At 37.0% G+C, this 19915-nt stretch overlaps 1 protein-coding gene across 1 annotated transcript in view; it reads left to right on the top strand.

The window, feature by feature from the left end:
• Positions 1-19915, top strand: part of LOC106084792 (mitochondrial glutamate carrier 1) — a 33364-nt gene that overhangs the window by 417 nt on the left and 13032 nt on the right. Inside the window, exon 2 of the mRNA XM_013248714.2 lies at positions 15883-15924. Coding sequence (XP_013104168.1) covers positions 15884-15924 — 41 coding nt within the window. The 5' untranslated portion in view covers position 15883. The remainder of the gene's footprint in view (positions 1-15882; positions 15925-19915) is intronic.

Genomic DNA, 19915 nt, shown 5'->3' with positions numbered 1-19915 from the left:
TGCCAATTACGTAAATTTCAAATTTTGCCAACAGTAGCGAAGGGGGTAATGTGAGAGGTGCCCGTAATCTGAGCTTGCTTGTTGCTTTTTTCGAAGTGCGATTGCTCTGTTGTTTTTGTTTTTTTTTTATGTGTTAACAACAAGAACAAGAGGTCGATTGATTTTTGTTTTGCTGCTTTGATTCTGTCCATCATATTTTATAATAACTGGTTTGTCCCAAAAATTTTAGCTGCTATCAGTTTTCTATAGAACTTTGAGTTTGCCGCTGTTGCCTGGAGTTGCAAAGGTTTCTTAGTCGGCTGATATCTTTATGCTTTTATGCTAAGCAACAAAATAATTATGATAAAAGTTAAAGAAATGTTCTAAAGGTGGGTAAGGTTAATTTTCAGATAAAAAACAGTTCAAAAATAGAAATCATTTGTCATGACATGCCGCTACAACTGTAGGATACTTTCCTACTAAAGGAATGTTAAGGCAACAAAGTTTCGAACAGTGTCGCTTTCTGGTACATATATTGGGTTGCCCAAAAAGTAATTGCGGATTTTTCATACAGTCGGCGTTGACAAATTTTTTCATAGCTTGTGACTCTGTAATTGCATTCTTTCTTCTGTCAGTTATCAGCTGTTACTTTTAGCTTGCTTTAGAAAAAAAGTGTAACAAAAGTATATTTGATTAAAGTTCATTCTAAGTTTAATTAAAAATGCATTTACTTTTTTTAAAAAATCCGCAATTACTTTTTGGGCAACCTAATATATTAAATTTCTTGCAACAAAATAAGCGCTAAGTATCGACAAGGTAGACTTTAACCTACTGCAGATTTCATCAACGTAGGACCCTGAAGCCACTATTTTACGATTTTCCGCATGTGATTCGATCTCGATGCAGTCTGAAAGATTTAGCCCCTTTTCTAAATACTGTTATATTTAGAAAAGGGGCTATCACCTCCTCTTAGGGAACTCGAAACTGGAGTTGTCTGAGTAAAGGTCACCGATGTGCTCGTCTTAAAATTCTAAGACGATTTCACGATGTCCGAATGTCTTTCCGTCCGCCGGTTGTAATCACGCCACAGCCTTTGAAAATGAAGTTATTGTGCTGAAATTTTAAGACGGATTCCTGTCTTGGTCAAACGTTGGTTGAATACTTGAACGGGCTCAATCGAACAACAATTGGATACGCATATTTGTCATTTATTATGCGACTTCGCCGAAATTTTTACTATTTAACTGTATGAAACCCCTTGACATCCTTACCGAATATGGATGGAGTTATTTAGACCCATCACCAGCCTCGAGCAATATGGCTCGTATTAGTCATATTTGGATTTAGATGCCATATAGACTTATCTGCAATGAGGTACGGGATTACTAATAGCATTACACAGGCTGCTTCTTTGAGTTCCGATCTATGTGGCGTTCATCGATATCACGAGAAGCATAGGTGAGAGTGGGTCTGGCTGGGCAGTTAAACTGCTGACGTGTATCGTATGGTCCCAGGTCGCAATGGGGGCACACATCGTGCACGTTGGCATCAGTCCTTGCTGTGTAGGAGTTTAGGCGGCTGCATGTGCCGCATCGTTATTGAGCCAGAACTACTTTGGTTCGCCCATGGAGGTCGTTCTCCAAGAACCACATTCACCCGGTAGCTATTCACCGCACTTGCTACTGTGTCTGCATGAATGTTGCCTAGACCCGCTTGATCTAGAGATTCTCTCTTGTAACGCCGAACCTCTTGCCTTAGATCATGTAGATCCATCTTAAGGCTGCTGGGCGTTGGATACCTTTCTACAAGAGGATGATTTGGATGTTCCCTGTGATAACAGTCCAGAAGTTATTGCTTGGACAGCACAGAGGTATGTCTTCACATGGGCTTGATCTTTGTTGTTGTTGTTTTTGTAGCAGTGTGTTTTACACTGAGGTAACAGCCATTGTCGATGAAAGACTCCATCGGACCAATCCGGAACGTAGAACCGGCTACCATGGAATTGTCTTCTGATGGAAGTTGTCCACGTGAGAACTGATGAGACAGCAAGGGTTCGCAGTTTGAAGGGCGGCAATCTGACGAATTTGAATATTATTTCACTGCGTTTCACATAGCTAATGAGACCACACTTACCACTGCACTTACCAAGCGCTGGCGGCAATTGATTTTAAGGCCTTGTTTCTATATCTGACCTTATCGTAGTTTCATATGAGGAGAATTTATAAGAGCTGTCAAATGTGACACCAGGTATTTTGGGATGCTTGATTGTTGCACCCTCGATCATCACATTCAGCTACCTACCCACCTCATGCGTGTTTGAAGTGAACAATGAGGCTGAAGATTTGCTGGCAGATATCATGCGGTGAAATAAGCGGCAAGTTCGTAGAGGTAGACGTTTAATTTATCGCAGATGTTAACAATGCATGGGGGTTTGATGCCATGTTTGTACAATCGATCTCTATACCGTCTGGAGGGGGTGGAATGGAGGAGAGGTAGAGGTTAAACACTCCCTGTTTCACTCGCCGGTGTTTCGACTTCTTATTCCTAAATTCCACAAATGACTGGCGACCGCGCAGATAATTCGCGACCCAGCGTTTCAGGCCTTGTTGTTGTAACCGTTTTGTATGTGAAAGTGACGATCCTCGTGAAGCAACTGTAGGTGAGCAAGCTCGATCCGGTAAAAGGAACGATCGCCGCGGGAAAATGGTGGTTTAAAGTGGCCAATAACTCGCCTTGCCATATTGAACATCATAGGCACACAGTATTTATGCAAGAGCCGGCGCCGCCCGGCCTCTCACTGAGACTTCCACTCGATACCGCTGATTATCCGCGACTGCAGTTGCAGTTACTCCATATGGAGCATTCCACTTTACACAACCTGTGGACGCGCCCGGTAGCTCGCGGCTAAGCTTCTCGTGACAGTTATGGGCACCACACAGATTTGGGTTCGAAGTTCCAGCCTTTGTGGTGCTCACAGCCATCACGTGCCAGGTCTGCTGGAGGGACGTTGTTGTTGTTGTTGCAGCAGTGTGTTATATACTGAGGCGGCAGCCCGATGAAGAACTCAATCGGGTCAAACCGGTATATACAACCGGCTGCGAAGGGGTCTCTTGACCCCGTAATGGCGATGTGCTCATATAGATTGGCCTGTCGAATGCCTTCAATAGGATTCAGTGCCAAGAGCACCGATTATACTGATTGAAGCCACGGCAAACATGTGCGGTGATGGCATGCAAAGCACTTGTTATGCTATGCAGTCTTCGGAATGAACGCCACCGTAAGATAGAGGTTAGCATGTCAGCCAATAATGCTGACGCCTGGTTTCGAATCCTGCCGAGCACATCGGTGGTTTTCCCCTACTAATGCTGACGACATTTGTGAGGTACCATGCCATGTCAAAACTTCTTCCCAAAGAGGTGTCGCATTCCAGCACGCAGTTCGGACTCTGCTATAAAAAGGATGCCCCTTTTCAGCTGACACTTGGATCAGACATCACTCGGTGATATGTGAGAAGTATGCCCTTGTTCCTTAATGGAATGTTCATGGATAAATTTGTATTTTGAGTCTTCGAAATCCATGCTGATGCTCGGCGATTGGAAATTCTGCAACGAGTTTCGGTAGGAGTAGTCCCTCAAGCGTTTTGGCTACTAGTGAGAACAGGTTGAGTCTACTATTTTAAAGTGCAGAAAATGTATCCATGCTGGTGGGTATCAAAAGTTCAGCTTGACCGAACTTAAGCGTTTTTACTTTTTTGGTTTTTGGCTAGCGTTGTCATGTCCACTCTGTTTACAAGAGTAAGAGCAAGCATATTTAATTTATTACACTTATTAATGACACAAGTAATCTAATCTGATAAGACTCATCGTTACAGGCTACATACGTATATATGTACATACATCCATGAAATTTTAGTTTTTATGGCATTTTGGATGGTATGAAATGATGTATATATCGATGGGTGACTATAAAAAGGAACTAACTCGATTTTTTGTTACCTTACACAAGGAAGAAAACATTTCTTTGGCCTTATTGTTGAAATCGTAATAAATCTGTTATTTGCAAATGTACCCATCTAATATTTTGAAGCAAGGGGAAACTGACATTTGTCTTCCAGAATAAATATAAACCGCTTATTCAATTTTTGTTACCTTCCAGGAGAACGAAAGTACTTGACTCAGGCCGTTTTTTGTAAGAGTTATAGGTAAATCTGTTATTTGCAATTGTATCCACCTAAAATTTGGAGGCAATTTGCAACCGCAATTTTGCAAAAACTGACTAAACTTTTTATACCCTCCACCATGGGATGGGTGTATACTAATTTCCCCATACTGTTTGTAACTCCTCGAAATATTCCTCTGAGACCCCATAAAGTATATATATTCTTGATCGTCATGACATTTTAAATCGATCTGGCAATGTCCGTCTGTCTGTCTCTCGAAAGCACGCTAACTTTCGAAGGAGTAAAGCTAGCCGCTTGAAATTTTGCACGATTGCTTCTTATTAGTGTAGGTCGGTTGGGATTATAAATGGGCCATATCGGCCCATGTTTTGATAGTTGCCGTATACACCGATCTTGGATCTTGATTTCTTGAGTCACTAGAGGCTGAAATGTTGCTTGAGGTGTTTTTTTGTGTTTTCCAATAACTGTGCTAAGTGTGTTTCAAATCGGTTCATAACTTGATATAGCTGTCATATAAACCGATCAGGGGTCTTGACTTCTTGAGCCTCTAGAGGGCGCAATTCCTGTCCGATTTGGCTGAAATTTTGCATGAGCTGTTTTGTTGTGACTTCCGATATTGAATCTTGACTTCTTGAGACACTAGAGAGCGCAATTCTTATCCGATTTGGCTGAAATTTTGCATGTAGTGTTTTGTTATGACTTTCAACAACTGTGCCTAGTACGGTGCAAATCGGTCTTTAACCTGATATAGCTGCCATATAAACCGATCTCCCGATTTGACTTTTTGAGCCCCTGAAAACCGCAATTTTTGTCCGATTAGGCTGCATTTTTGCATGTGGTGTTCAGTTATGACTTCCAACAACTGTGCCAAGTACGAGTCGAATCGGCCTATAACGTTATATAGCTCCCATATAAAACGATCTTCCGATTTGACTTCTTGAGTCCCTACAAGCCTCGATTTTTGTCCGATTTGGCTGAAATTTTGCATGTAATGTTTTGTTATGACTTTCAACAACTGTACCAAGTACGGTGCAAATCGGTCTTTAATCTGATATACAATAGCTCCCATATAAACCGATCTCCCGATTTGACTTCTTGAAGCCGCAATTTTTGTCCGACTTGGTTAAAATTTTGCATATAATGTTCTGCTATAACTTTCAACAACTGGGTCTATAACCAGATATAGCTCCCATATTTTAGCAGAATCCATGCTAGTGGGTTCCTAAGATTCGGACCGGGCGAACTTAGCACGCTTTTATTTGTTTAGCTTAAGGCAGTAGGGAGATTTCAACAAACAGACGGACGCGGTTGTCTAGATCCTGTACGAATAACGACGATCCAGTACTTCGTAGAGTTGAAAATGTACATAATGTAATTTGATGTGTTCAAAATGGAATGTCAAAATGGCCAACTGTTCGGCAGTGGCTAAAAATACATGCTATTGTAGAACATTTGGTAGGTTTTCGTTTGGTTTGGTAGGAAATAATTTTCTTGGGTGGCAACACTGCTCGTAATAGAGATTAGGTCGAAAACATTTGTTGCTAGAAACTAAATAGTACTTGTATATTTATTGTCATAATTTATTATGATAATAAATTTTCTTAAATAAAACAAATAAATTTGAAAGGCGTGTCTTATCCGATTTTTTTAATCTTTAAAACTAGACAGTTTTATACTTATCTAGAATGTGTGTTAATTGAAATTCGATCTCAGGAGAACATGGTGAAAGTGTTATGGAGCAAGGGTGAATACATAAATTACGGCCCTGCGCTTATAGTCCATATATCTATGTATTTGTTTTATTATTAAAAGGTGATTGTAAGCGTCACGTTCAAAAACGTGTGTTAAACATCGAAATATTGCAAATAATCTCAGTTATACATGATATTGACATATTGATATTGACGTTTTACTTGAACTAAATTCTGTTAGTCGGCTTTCCGAAGACATTCAAGCTTTCAGAACTATAATTGTTTGTTTGCACAATTAGCACCTATAAACTAAACAGCTAATAGGTACATATATCCAAATGTACATAACTATATGTATATAAAAGTTTAGTGGAAAAATATACGCATGTATAATCCCAGATATATATATGTCTACATTAAGCAAAGTAAATATACATATAAACTATTGTGTGCTATAGACCATATATATTCTTTCTTTATATTTGATTATTGTTTTTGTTAAATACTTTAGAAATATCACAATGGAATAGTCTAAATAAATTTCTCATGATAACAAATAGTAGAGAAATGAGGAATGTAAAGTTTCAATTAGCTATTTTTTTGAGTGATATATTGTATACATATATAGAAATAGTAGTATTGGGTTGCCCAAAAAGTAATTGCTGATTTTTAAAAAGAAAGTAAAGGCATTTTTAATAGAACTTAGAATGAACTTTAATTAAATATACATTTTTACACTTTTTTTCTAAAGCAAGCTAAAAGTAACAGCTGATAACTGACAGAAGAAAGAATGTAATTACAGAGTCACAAGCTGTGAAAAAATTTGTCAACGCCGACTATATGAAAAATCCGCAAATACTTTTTGGGCAACCCAATATATGATATATAGAAATAGTAGAGAAATGAGGAATGTAAAGATTCAATTAGCTATTTTTTTGAGAGTGACATATGGAATAGACGTGAAGCAAAGTAAAAGTTCAATGATTAGTTTTAACTTGGAAACATTAAGAGATATCATGGCTGCTTTATTATTTCAACTAAGGACAGCAACATGCAATCCCATGGCAGCCGGTTATATGTACCGAATTGACCCGATAGAGTCTTTCATCGACAAGAGCTGCCACCTCAGTGTACAACTCAATGCTACAACAACAACAACAACAACATCTAGGTCATCTGTTACAATATAAAATCAGCGTTTTGTTTCGCATATAAACCCACAAAAACAAAAAAATTCTTAAGCTGCTATTACACGATAAGATTTGTAATATGAGCTGTCACTTTCTGTATTCATAAGACTTGTTTTAGGCTATGACTTGTCTTGCTCTCCATTAGGCATGTATTCTTTTTTATACCCACCACCGTAGGATAGAGGGTCATTTAGTCATTCCGTTTGCAACACACCGAAATATCAATTTTCGACCCAACAAAGTATATATATTTCGGATCGTCGTAAAATTCTAAGACGATATAACCATGTCCTTATGTCTGTCCGTCCGTATGTTGTAATCACACTAGAGCCTTCAAAAATTGAGATATTGAGCTGAAATTTGGCACAAATACGTCTTTTTGATGCACGCTGGTAAAGTTCTTGAACGGACCAAATCGGACCATATTAGGATATAGCTGCTATATAGACCGATCTGCTGAAATTTGAAACAGTGAGTAGTTTAAGGCTTCCCGACAACTGACCCTAATATGGTTCAGATCGGACTGTATTTAGATATAGCTGCCATATAGACAGATCTCCCGATAAAGGGTCTGAAGACCATAAAAGCTTTATTTATTACCCGATTTTGCTGAAACTTGCAACAGTGAGTTATTTTAAGCCTCCCAACAGAGGACCCAAATATGGCTCAGATCGGACTATATTTAGATATAGCTGCCATATAGACCGATCTCCCGATAAGGGGTCTGAAGGCCATAAAAGCTTTATTTTTTATCCGATTTCGCTGAAATTTTAAGTAGTGCGCAGTTATAAGCCTCTCAACATCCGATCCAAATATGGTACAGATCGGACTATATTTAGATATAGCTGTCATATAGACCGATCTCCATATAAAGGGTCTGAAGACCATAAAAACTTTATTTATTACCTGATTTCGCTGAAACTTGCAACAGTGGGTTATTTTCCCGACATCTGACCTAAATATGGTTCAGATCGGACTATATTTAGAAATAGCTGCCATATAACCGATCTCCCAATAAAGGGTCTGAAGCCATAAAAGCTTTATTTATTACTCGATTATTTTTTATCCGATTTCGCTGAAATTTTAAGTAGTGCGCAGTTATAAGCCTCCCAACATCCGACCCAAATATGGTTCAGATTGGACTATATTTAGAAATGGCTGTTATATAGACCGATCTGCCGATAAAGGGTCTGAAGATAAAGGGTCTGAAGGTCACAAAAGCTTTATTTTTTATCCGATTTCGCTGGAATTTGGAACACTGCGTTTTAAGCCTCCCAACATACGACCCAAATTTGGTACGGATCGGACTATATTTAGATATAGCTGTCATATAGACCGATCTGTCGATAAAGGGTCTGAAGGCCACAGAAGCTTTATTTTTTATCCGATTTCGCTGAAATTTTAAACTGTGCATAATTTTAAGACCTCCCAACATCCGACCTAAATATGGTTCGAATGGGACTATATTTAGATATAGCTGCCATATAGACCGATCTGCAAATAAGAGAACTGAAGCCCATTAAAGCTTTATTTATTACCCAATTTCGCTGAAAACTGAAACAGTGGGTTTTTCTGAGCCTCTCGATATCCGACTTTAATATGGTTCAGATCGGTTTATAATTGGATATATCTGCCATAAAGACCAATATTTTGTTCTACAAAATTCAATAGTGACATATATATTAGACCACTTAATGTCCGTGCCGAATTTGGATGCTTAAGTTATCCCATTTTCACCGGATTGTGACGAAATGGGGTTTACAAATATACCCTAGGTGGTGGGTATCCTAAGTTCGCTCCGACCGAACTTAATGCCTGTTTACTTGTTATATTTTCAACTTCAACTTCATGCCGTGCAATAGAGCCTTTAGCGGCCATGTTATGCAATCTTCATTTATGAATACTAGATTAGGTTGAAAAGGGGATATTAATCCACCCATACCACTATGGACATACACCTAAGTCTGTAAGCGGCTTGTTGTGTGATCTAAATATTAAAAGTAACCACGAAAGGGAAAGCCGGGCAATGACATAGGAAATGCTCCAACGTCTACCCTTCTTCCTCGTATGCCCTACACATGCTATAACTTGAAAGATTTTCTGACCTCCTGCTTCCTTCCTTTCAGTAGTAGCATCGTCTTCTCACAATCCTGGCCTCCCCACGGGATTTACGTCGTCCTGCCTACCCTTTCGCTGTTCCACAGTGTTACATGCGGGTTCGTAGCCCATGCTCTTAACTCAGACTTCGTCGACCCGAAAGGGAGCGGGTTAACCAAATCATCTGGTTTTCCTTTACCCTGCTATGGCCATTCTCAGAGAAGGCGTTAATCTCCGAACACTATGAATATTAAGAATTCAACAATTTTTCACGACTTCTTCTAACTGATCGACAAGTTTTTCGACGCGCATTCACCAGAAATTGTCAGTTTTGGACTTGAGGAAGCTGCTTATTAAGATCCTCCTTCTTGTCGAAGCTAAAAACGACACATTTGGTTGTTCAGCGATGGGAAAAATGTTTTTGTCAGTGTGTTGGATACTTTGGGACCTTCGATTGAAGTTTCAGGACAGTGGTTATGATGACATTTGTCAATTGGGGCAGAGCGTTGTCATTAAGAACTATTACTCATTGGGGATTGTTTCTTGCGTCGTACAATTTAAGGATTGATTGAGAGATGTCCGCGTTCGTCCGTCTGTCCTTCTATCAGTCGTAATTACGTTACTATTCCTTAATGGAATGTTCATTGGCAAATTTGAAATTATCCTTCTTAAGTGTAAACCCCCAAGTCCCCAAAACGAACTTCATATTCGCGTTCTTTATATTCATGCCCTAATTACGCAAAAATATTTTTTTGCGGTTTCCCCCTACTGCTGTTGTTAAGCCGCTTCAATCATACATAATTTCAGTTCATATCAACAATTTGTCCATATTCAATTGCAAATTTTGCCGATTAGGCTTTGTGAGAATAACTCAATGAACTTAATTTGACTTTATTTTTATCGGTCATCGTTGAGTTCTTTGAACTCCAATTTTTTAAAAATTTTTCAATCAAACCATTTTTATTTTTCGATTACGTATGAAATTCAGTACCTCTGGGATTTAAGATAGAAGAAATCACAAGTGTTTTGCTACTCTGTTTCAAATATAATATATAAAATTTATCATCGCATAAAGCCAGATGCAAATTCTATATTCACCTGTTGTTTAATAATATTTCTGGTTTCTTAAAGAAACTACTAATAAATACTTGCTTTGTTGGTACCCCCTAAAAGCTCATTAGCATGCAGACGTATTGGCAATGCATTTTGAAATTTTACATAATTTGTAGATTGTGAGCAAAAAAGAACAACATACACAAGGGTATATCACACAAGTAAAAACTTATTAAGCTGCCATCATGGACTTAAATATAGAGCTGGCAAAATATCGATGGCTCTATACGATACTATCGATATCTAATTTTTTGGCTGAATATCGATTGATATTTTTACGATTTTAAATTTTTTGAAAAACTACAATAAATAAAAATTTGCAATCCGACAATGATTTTATCTTTTAAGATACATAGCGCCTATAGAGGGGGCAATTTTCATGGTCTATGCATTGATATTGCTTCTATATAAATCGATCTCCCGATGTTTACTTCTCATTTTCGTTCGAAAGGTGATGGGAAATTCACGATATTATCGATGCTATTGACATTTATTATTACAACTATCGAAAATATCGAATGTTGCGATTATCGATAGTTTGGCAGCTCCACTTAAATAGGCTAATTTAATAAAAACTTTGTTGACTTGCTATGTCTGTTTATAAGCCAAATCTGGCAAGGTTTAAAGTTGCCACTAAGGCCAATAACACAAATCAAGGATTCGCCTTAATGAACGCTATATCTTTGTATGAACCTATGTGGGCCATTTCATGTGCACTTCTTTAATTTTAGGTATAAAGTGCATGAGTGTACTGTACATACCGAATATTACTTAAATAGACAAAAAATTGAGGGTTTTAAGGTTAAAAAATCAAATCGCAAAAAGCGTCTAATGAGATATTTGGATATATGTATGTTCAGAAGTAGACTGCCCAATACTGACATACATTTTGTCAGTAGTGTTATTGACTTAAATGAGAGATTTATAAATAACCAACTGAATGTTATAGGTGATATGAATTTCTTTCTTTCTTCATTATCGGCGAACGAAAGGATTTCCTTTACTTGTATAACCAGTGAGACACTATTTTCTGCATTTTCGTTCATAAAATCAAGTGTCCCTGAAAATTGTGGTTTTCCTCGTAAATTCTACAGGGTTGTATTACCTTTCATTTCGGAGCACTTTCTTCATTTAGTTAACACTCTCATTTTGACATCCAGAAATAACCTACTAGATGTTATAGGTGACATGAGTTCTTTTCTTTCTTCGGTGGCAAACGAAGGTTTCTCTTTTACTTGTATAACCAGTGAGGACCTATTTTCTGGATTTTCGTTTATAAAATCCCCCTGAAAATTATGGTTCTCCTCTTGAATTCTACAGGATTGTATTACCTTTCATTTCCAAGCACTTTCTTCATTTAGTTATTTAGGAGTGGAAAACTGCTAGGATTAATCCTATAAAGGAAAAGTCAAATTCCGACGAATATAGACCCTTCGCGCTTATTCCTTTTTTGTCCAAGGTGGTTAAGTATGTTTTAAAGAAATAGCTCGTTGATTACCTGAAACGTTGCAGATTACTTTCTGACTCTCAATCTGGTTTCAAGAGTCAGGGGAGCACATCTATGCTACTGTTGGGATTAACAGACTCCATTAGAGAACATTTTTCTCATGATAAAATATGCCTTCTGCTATCGTTGGCTTTGGTAAAGGCTTTCGGTCGCGTTGACAATTATGTCTTGGTTAGAAAAATTCAGCGGTACTTTGGGCTTGGTCTAGATGCCTGTAAATTGGTTTGCTTATACCTTTTTAGCCGATCAAAATATGTGCAGATGGGGATCGGTCGAATATTTTGCCAGTAAGAAGAGGAGTCCCTCAGGGCTCCATTCTTTGGTCACTTCTTTTCATAATTTGTATACCTACCACCATAGGATGGGGATATACTAATCAAGTCACTCTGTTTGTAACACCTCGAAATATTGATAGGACCTTATAAAGACGTCATTCATCGAAAACAGATCAAATGATTTTGATTTTTCAGCCATGACTGATGGTTATGTGTTAATGTGACGAATACACTTTTGTTTTCACCAATACTATTACAATGACCATACATCAGATGTGCCATGTAAGCTCAGCATTAGGAATTGAGAAGTAAAGTAAATTGAGAAGTATGAAAGAAAAAATCGTACCGTTTTTGGCAAAACCTGTAATCAACACGTATACACGATGAGTACGATCATGATGTGCCGTCTAAAAGGATCATTATAGCTTAAAAGATTTTTCGATATCAGATAACACCTATCGAAAAAGATTACTCCGTAATTTGGCAACACCTACATAACGGCAACACCTACAATTACCGTTATGTAGATGTTGCCAAATAACGGAGTAATCTTTTTCGATAGGTGTTTTCTGATATCGAAAAATCTTTTAAGTTATTATTTAAATACATGATAATATGTTTACGTTTTTTTTTTTCTTCTTTTTCCATATTTTTTATACCGAGCGCACTTACGATATATAAGTCTACAAATGTGTAATAGAGAAGAAAAAACTATTTTGGATCTAAAAGTGCAGAATACCCTAATATACACACAATTCTCATTAAAATACTACTGGTATCACAACGGCTACAAACATATGGCTCTAAGTGTAAACCAGTATTCATTAATTTATTATTTAAATTAAATATCTGTATTTTAATAACCTTTTGTGCTACCAACCCAGACTTGAATTTATTGTTAACCATGGCAAACTTGGTAAGCAGCAATACCTCCTACAAACTGGCATTTCAGTTTCTAATCAAATTAGAAAAGGAAATTTTAAACTTTTTGGCCTAGTGTCTATAAGGCATGAATACGATTCGAGGATTGCTATATACATTTAGGTATGTTTGTGCGTTCTTGACCAACTTGACGAAATATGTATTGAATAAGAATGTTTACAGTACATTTGGGTTTTTCATTATGCTGTAACCCACTTATGAACAATGATGCACATACTTACGAAAATGTAGGTACACAATGTACACCACACAATTGACACATATATCGCTCTTTATATAAGAACAGATTATTTATGTTTATATTGCTGCTTATCGCATATTAATGGCTTATCGTAAGTTGTCACGAACTAAAGGCACTAATATAACACCGTAGTACAAAAGATCTAAAATTCATAGACAATTTGTTTGAAAAACAAAAAGTTTTTTTAGCTTTAGAAAAAAAGTTATGAGTTTCTTGTCACAGATGTATAGCGTGGTTAGCATCGATACTACTTATACGGCATTTACTGGTATTCACCCTATATGCGACAGTTTTGCTTGTTATATGCATCAGTCTAGGAAGGGGGTATATTCATTTGTCATTCCATTTGTAACACATCGTAGTATCCATTTTCGATCCTACAAAGAATACATATTCTTGATCATGGTAAAACTCTAAGACGATTTAATGATGTCCGTGAGTCTGGCCGTCCGCCTATTGTAATCACACTACAGCCTTCAAAAATTTAGATATTGTGCTGACATCTTGCACAGATTCGTATTTTGTTCATACGCAGGTTATTGTTTTTATCATCGATGCGATTAGGTGTACTCCACTTATTTTGTACCTTTGAAGTCGTTGGCATGTTATTTGATGTGGTTAGAGATGTGCACGTGAGTGAATTTTCACTCATGCTCACGAGAAAAAAATTTTCTTACGCATGACTTTTTATGTCGACTCACGTTAAAGCACGCTCACGAGACAAACAATTTTACTCACGCATGACTCACAAGATGTTTACGACTCAAGAGAAAAATTACGACTCACGAAACACACATGAGTCATGGGACATTAACGACTCACGAAACATTCACGCCTCACGAGACAATCACGACTCATGAAACACTCCAGACTCACGAAAAAAATCACGGTTGAAATTATATTTTTCCATGAAACTAATAAAATTTTTAACCAAGCCTCTTAAATCGTGCGGTATTTTAACGTACGTAATTTAATATAAAAAATGTTTCACCCCTGCATACTCACTTTTTTGTTCTTTTAATTTTTATGCATCTGTTGGCAGAAATTGTTTCTACTTCTTCCATACTTTTCCAATAGTGAGACGTTAAAATACCGTATGATTTGAAACGCATGCAAAAAATTGTGTTGCTTTCGATATTCTCCAACTGTTAGTAGTGATTTTCTCGTGAGTTGTGAGTGTCTCGTGATGAGTGTCGTGAGAAGGATTTCAGTCACGCTCTCGCACGAGAAACTTTAATTCAATCACGGTCACGCACGACCAAGTGACTGAATTAGATCTCACTCATGAATCATGTGACTTACTCCTGACACGTCAACTCACGACTCACCTGCGCACCTCTATTCGTGGGAGTCACTACTATTCTTGACCTGCTAAGCTTATTCAGCTTATCCGCGTTTTTTCGGTTTCGGCAGTAGCTTACTATGATGTCCAAGAGTTCTTCTATCTTTGCCACACCATTTTGTACATCCCTGCTGATATTTTTCTGCCTGCCTATGGCCAGTTGCATTTGGCGAGAACTTTCTTTGCATATTTCTCTGCTGGCGTACAGTCTAACGCCATAGTTTTCACTTCCTTTTCTTCCCGACACTGGGTCCGGAGGCTTGTGAAGAATTCACCGGTGATCGGTGTACTTTCGATCCCCTTCCAAAAATCGATCCCATCTCTCTGCTTCTGCGTTGGTCGGTGTCTCCAGTTTGATTGGATCCCGACTTTGAGCCGTTATCTATTTTCGAAAATGTAGTCGCCATTTTTGCTGACCGAGGTGTCTTTGCAAGCAGTGAGGTTCTCGTGGAGGCCGCGGTGATTGGGAAACTTTCCCCTAACCGCAATTGCCACGTCATCAGCATACTCGACCTCTTTTACGTCTTTTTCTTCCAGAGACAATAATATATTATTAATGGCTATATTCCAAGATAGAGGAGACAGTACACCTCCTTGAGTTCCTCTGCTGACCCATCTTTTTAGATATAATCTGCGTTAATATGTGCTACGGAGGCCAACGTAGCGCAAAGGTTAGCATTTCCACCTATGACGCTGAACGCCTGTGTTCGAATCCTGGCGAGAACATCAGAAAAACATTTTAGCGGTGGTTTTCCCCTCCTAATGCTGGCGACTTTTGTGAGGAACTATGCCATGCATAGAAATGATGTAAAAACTTCTCCCGAAAGAGGTACCGCACTGCTGTGCTCCGTTCAAACTGGCTATAAAAAAGAGTTCCATTATCATTGTGCATAAACTTGAATTGAACATACCTCATTGAAGTTTGCCCCTGTTCCTTAATGGAATGTTCATGGGCAAAATTAGAATCATGTTCACTTATAAACACAATATGGGGACTAATCTATATCACACATAAGACTTAACCCTCAAATAAATCTTAGCACGTTACTTTTAAACAAATATTGAATTATGTATTAATCAGTTTTTTTGATTATAGATACCATATCTATATACGAGGCATACACACACTTTTAAATATGTTCAAATTAGTTTAAAAATCGATTAACTGTATTAAATTAGTTTATATTAACTATTGTTTATGATAAAGAGGCCCATATGAATTATTTTTAAACCTAGTATTTAATTCCTCTCCTGTTTGCACTCTCTCTCACTCTCTCACACTCCCTCTATCGCTCACTAAAAACATTTTTTTTATATATTTTCAGAATGGCCCAACAACAAGATCAAGCACAACAACAGCAATTCGCGTAAGTTTTTAATAAATTGGAGGGAATATTTATTCAATGTTGCCTTATTTTGTTAAAAGGTTATCAAAATGCACGTGATTCACAATTATTATTTTGTTTTCTTTTTCAAAATGAATGCAAAGACCCCCGACAATTTTTTCTTAATGTCTGTTCCACTTTCGGCAAAAAATTCTAAAAATAGTTTTTATTTGCAAAAAAAATAATAATAATGAAAGTGCTTGTGTTTCTCTATATGTATACCTATTTATGTATCATCAAAAGCATAACAACATATCTATTAGGTTTGTGGTTGTATTTAGCCGCATTTTGATAAAACATCGCACAAGGTCAATGAATGTCGCTTTTGAATACAAAATTATTACTATACGTGGCTTGAGTCAAAAGTTTTTAGTCCATATAGGTATGTAGGTGAATCATATAATGCACTACATTGCATACTCGTACAGTGACTCATAGAAGTATTCGTTGCAAGAAGTCATGCAATTCATGTAAAGAAACTTTTCATATCTACGATCATGAATGGCCATGTAAAAGAAAATGTATACAAAGGCCAAGGCGCAAGGCTTATCTATTAAACACGCCTTGTGCTCTGCTTTAAGCCTAGTACTGAATTTGACTTTTCACACAAACAACAGTCAAAACGCACTATAAAACAACTTATAGTCCGATTCGAACCATAAATGAATTGAATGCTAAACATAATAGAAGTCATGTGTAATATTTCAGTCCATTTGGATAAGAATTGCGCCTTGTAGGGGCTCAAGAAGAAAAATCGGAAAATCGGTTTATATGGGAGCTTCATCAAGCTATAGATCGGTTCAGACCATATTTCACATGTATGTTGAAGGTCATGGGAGAAGCCGTTGTATGAAATTTCAGCAAAATTGAATAATAACTGCGCCCTCTAGAGGCTCAAGAAGTAAAGATCCCAAATCGGTTGATTTAGCAGCTATATCAGATTATTTGCCGATTTGCGCCATACAGTTGTTGGAAGTCATAACAAAACACCAAATGCAAAATTTCAGCAAAATCGTATGAGAATTGAGCCCTCTAGTGGCTCAAGACGTCAAGATTCAAGATCGGTTTATATGGCAGCTATACCAAGTTATTAACCGTTTTAAACCATACTTAGCACAATGGTTGGAAGTGACACCAAAACACCACGTACAAAATTACAGGCAAATCGGATAAGAATTGCGCCCTCTATAAGCTGAATAAGTCAAGACCCAAGATCGGTTAATATGGCAGCTATATCTGGCTATAAAGCGATTTGTTGGAAGTGATACCAAAACACAACGTGCAATATTTAAGTCAAATCGGGCGATAATTGCGCCCTCTAGATGCTCAAGAAGTCAAGACCCAAGATCGGTTTATATGGCAGCTATATCAATACATGGACCTATTTGGCCCGATTACAATTTCAACCGACCTATTCTAACAAAAAGTATTTTTGCAAAATTTCAAGTGCTTAGCTTTACTCCTTCGAAAATTAGCGTGACAGACAGGCTGACGGACGGACATGACTTGATCGACTTAAAATGTCATGACGATCAAGAATATATATACTTTATGGGGTCTTGGACGCATATTTTGAGGTGTTACAAACAGAATGACAAAATTAGTATCCTATCCTATCCTATCCTATGGTGGAGGGTATAAAAATGGTGACGAAGATAATGCGAACACATTCCGTAAAAATGGTACTGAGTTCTATGAGCAAAATATTATAGTAGAGCCATGTCGCGGCATCAGGATAAATTTCGCACAATTTTAATTGCAAATGTAATAAATGCTCGCGAAATGCACCGAATCAACTTTGCTTGTGTGTTGTTGTTTGAGTTTTGTTTGTGTTCTGGCAAAGAAAGGAGTCCGTCGGATTTTGCAATAATTTTATAGGGATTTTCGCTGTGAATGAGTCAGTACTAGGCTTAAGATAAATCATCGATTAATAAGTTAATAGACAAGCACTTTCGGGTTTGTTCGATTAATCGTTATGCAGAGTTTACATGATACATCTGATGTATGTTCATTGTGATAGAATTGGTGAAAACAAAGGTGTATGCATCACATATACACATAATGCTGAGTTGACATGGCACATCTGATGTATGGTCATTGTAATAGTATTGGCGAAAACAAAGATGTATTCGTCACATGTACACATACACATCAAAATCATTTGATTTTTTTCGTTGAATGACGTCTATCGATTACCGTTTACAAAGAAATGTGTAATCATTAATTGACAGATATTCTGTGGCAAGAAGTAAAGTATGAAAAATTAAATAAAATCAAAGAGAAGAGAAAAAACATCGATGCACCGTTTTTGGCAATACCTGTAATCATTACGTATACATGATGAGTACGATCATGATGTGCTATGTAAACTCTGCTTAACCATCAGTCATGGCTGAAAAATCAAAATCATTTGATTTTTTTCGATGAATGGCGCCTATCGATTACCGTTTACAAAGAAATGTGTAATCATTAGTTGACAGATATTGAAAAATTCTGTGTCAAGTAAAGTTATGCTGAGTTTACATGGCACATCTGATGTATGGTCATTGCAATAGTATTAGTGAAAACATAGGTGTATGCATCACATGAACACATAACCATCAGTCATGACAGAAAAATCGTAATCATTTAATTATTTTCGATGAATGACGTCTATCGATTACCGTTTACAAAGAAATGTGTAATCATTAATTGACAGATATTCAAAAACACCTTCTGTGACAAATGTGACAAATAAGGTTAAGAAGTGAGAAGTAAGGTATGAAAAATTAAATAAAATCAAAGTGTTCATAAAAATATGAACACAATCTATACATTAGAATAATCTTAAGGTGGAGTAATAAAATATCTTAAGCATACTTTTCTTATCAAAATAGTTCAGGTCATTAGGATCATTTATCCCAACTCTTTCAATAGAGATTGTTTATCTCTTTACAGTTTATGGTTTCTTAATGCATATCTAATGTAGCCATAAAGTAAATGAGTTTACAAGCGATAATTGTTTAGGGTTTTCCTGCCGCGCATATGGAAGACGCTTAGGTAGTTTATGACCGGCTTATCACTTAAAAGGGACGCTGTAATTAGGTACTGTTGTTATTCGTCTAATAAGGAAGATAAGATTGTTCGCTTAGTGTAGTTTAAGAATTAGTTGGTAAGATAGTATATAAACAGGATTGAATGGCATAATAAATTAGATTTGAAGATACAACCAAACCGTACGGGTGTTTTCATTTCTCCTACTTCAACATTGGTCCTTCGAGAGAAAGAGATCAGCGGCCGTAAAAAATATAGAAACAATATATTATAAATAAAACAGGAAAAGAAAAAGCCAAAAGGGCTGAACCAAGAATCATAAGAGCCAAGAATAAAGGCAACTACAAAACAAAAAAAAAATAAAAAAAAAACAGCGCTAAGAAAATATATATGTAAAAAAAAATACAAATAGCCAAAAAAAAAGAAGGCAAAAACAAAAATTAAAAAAAAAAAATATATCAAAAAAAAAACAAAACCAATTAATAACAGCTAAAAGGCAAATACTAAAAAAAAAAAAAACAAATAATAAAAATGTCGGCAGATAGACATATTCTTTACAAAATTCAAAATAAAATCCTTAAGGAAATCATTGAGATTTCTGGAAAACTAAAGACGGAGAAGTTCAGAAAGGCTACATTGGAAAGTACGTCCAAGTCGCTAGAGAATAAAATGGAGGAAGCAAAGCTAAATAATTATAAATTAGAGCAACTTGGGCCGAATAGCGATGTCTACTTCAAGGACAACATCTGGGAGAGAATTGAGAGTTCCTATGAAAAATGCAAGGAACACATGCAACAAATTAGAGAGGAGCCCGAAAATGAGGAAACCGGAAGCGAAAAAGTGGAGCTTGCGCTACTGACAAATCCTACAACGACAACTGAGCACGAAAAGGGTGCAAGGAAAAAAGAGAACCAAGGAGCAGTAATGGAACAATTTCGGG

Source organism: Stomoxys calcitrans, chromosome 2 (genome assembly GCF_963082655.1).
Source record: "Stomoxys calcitrans chromosome 2, idStoCalc2.1, whole genome shotgun sequence".
Lineage (NCBI taxonomy): Eukaryota > Metazoa > Arthropoda > Insecta > Diptera > Muscidae > Stomoxys > Stomoxys calcitrans.
The sequence above is the reverse complement of the archived record's forward strand: the minus strand, read 5'-3'. Positions and strand labels throughout refer to the sequence as shown.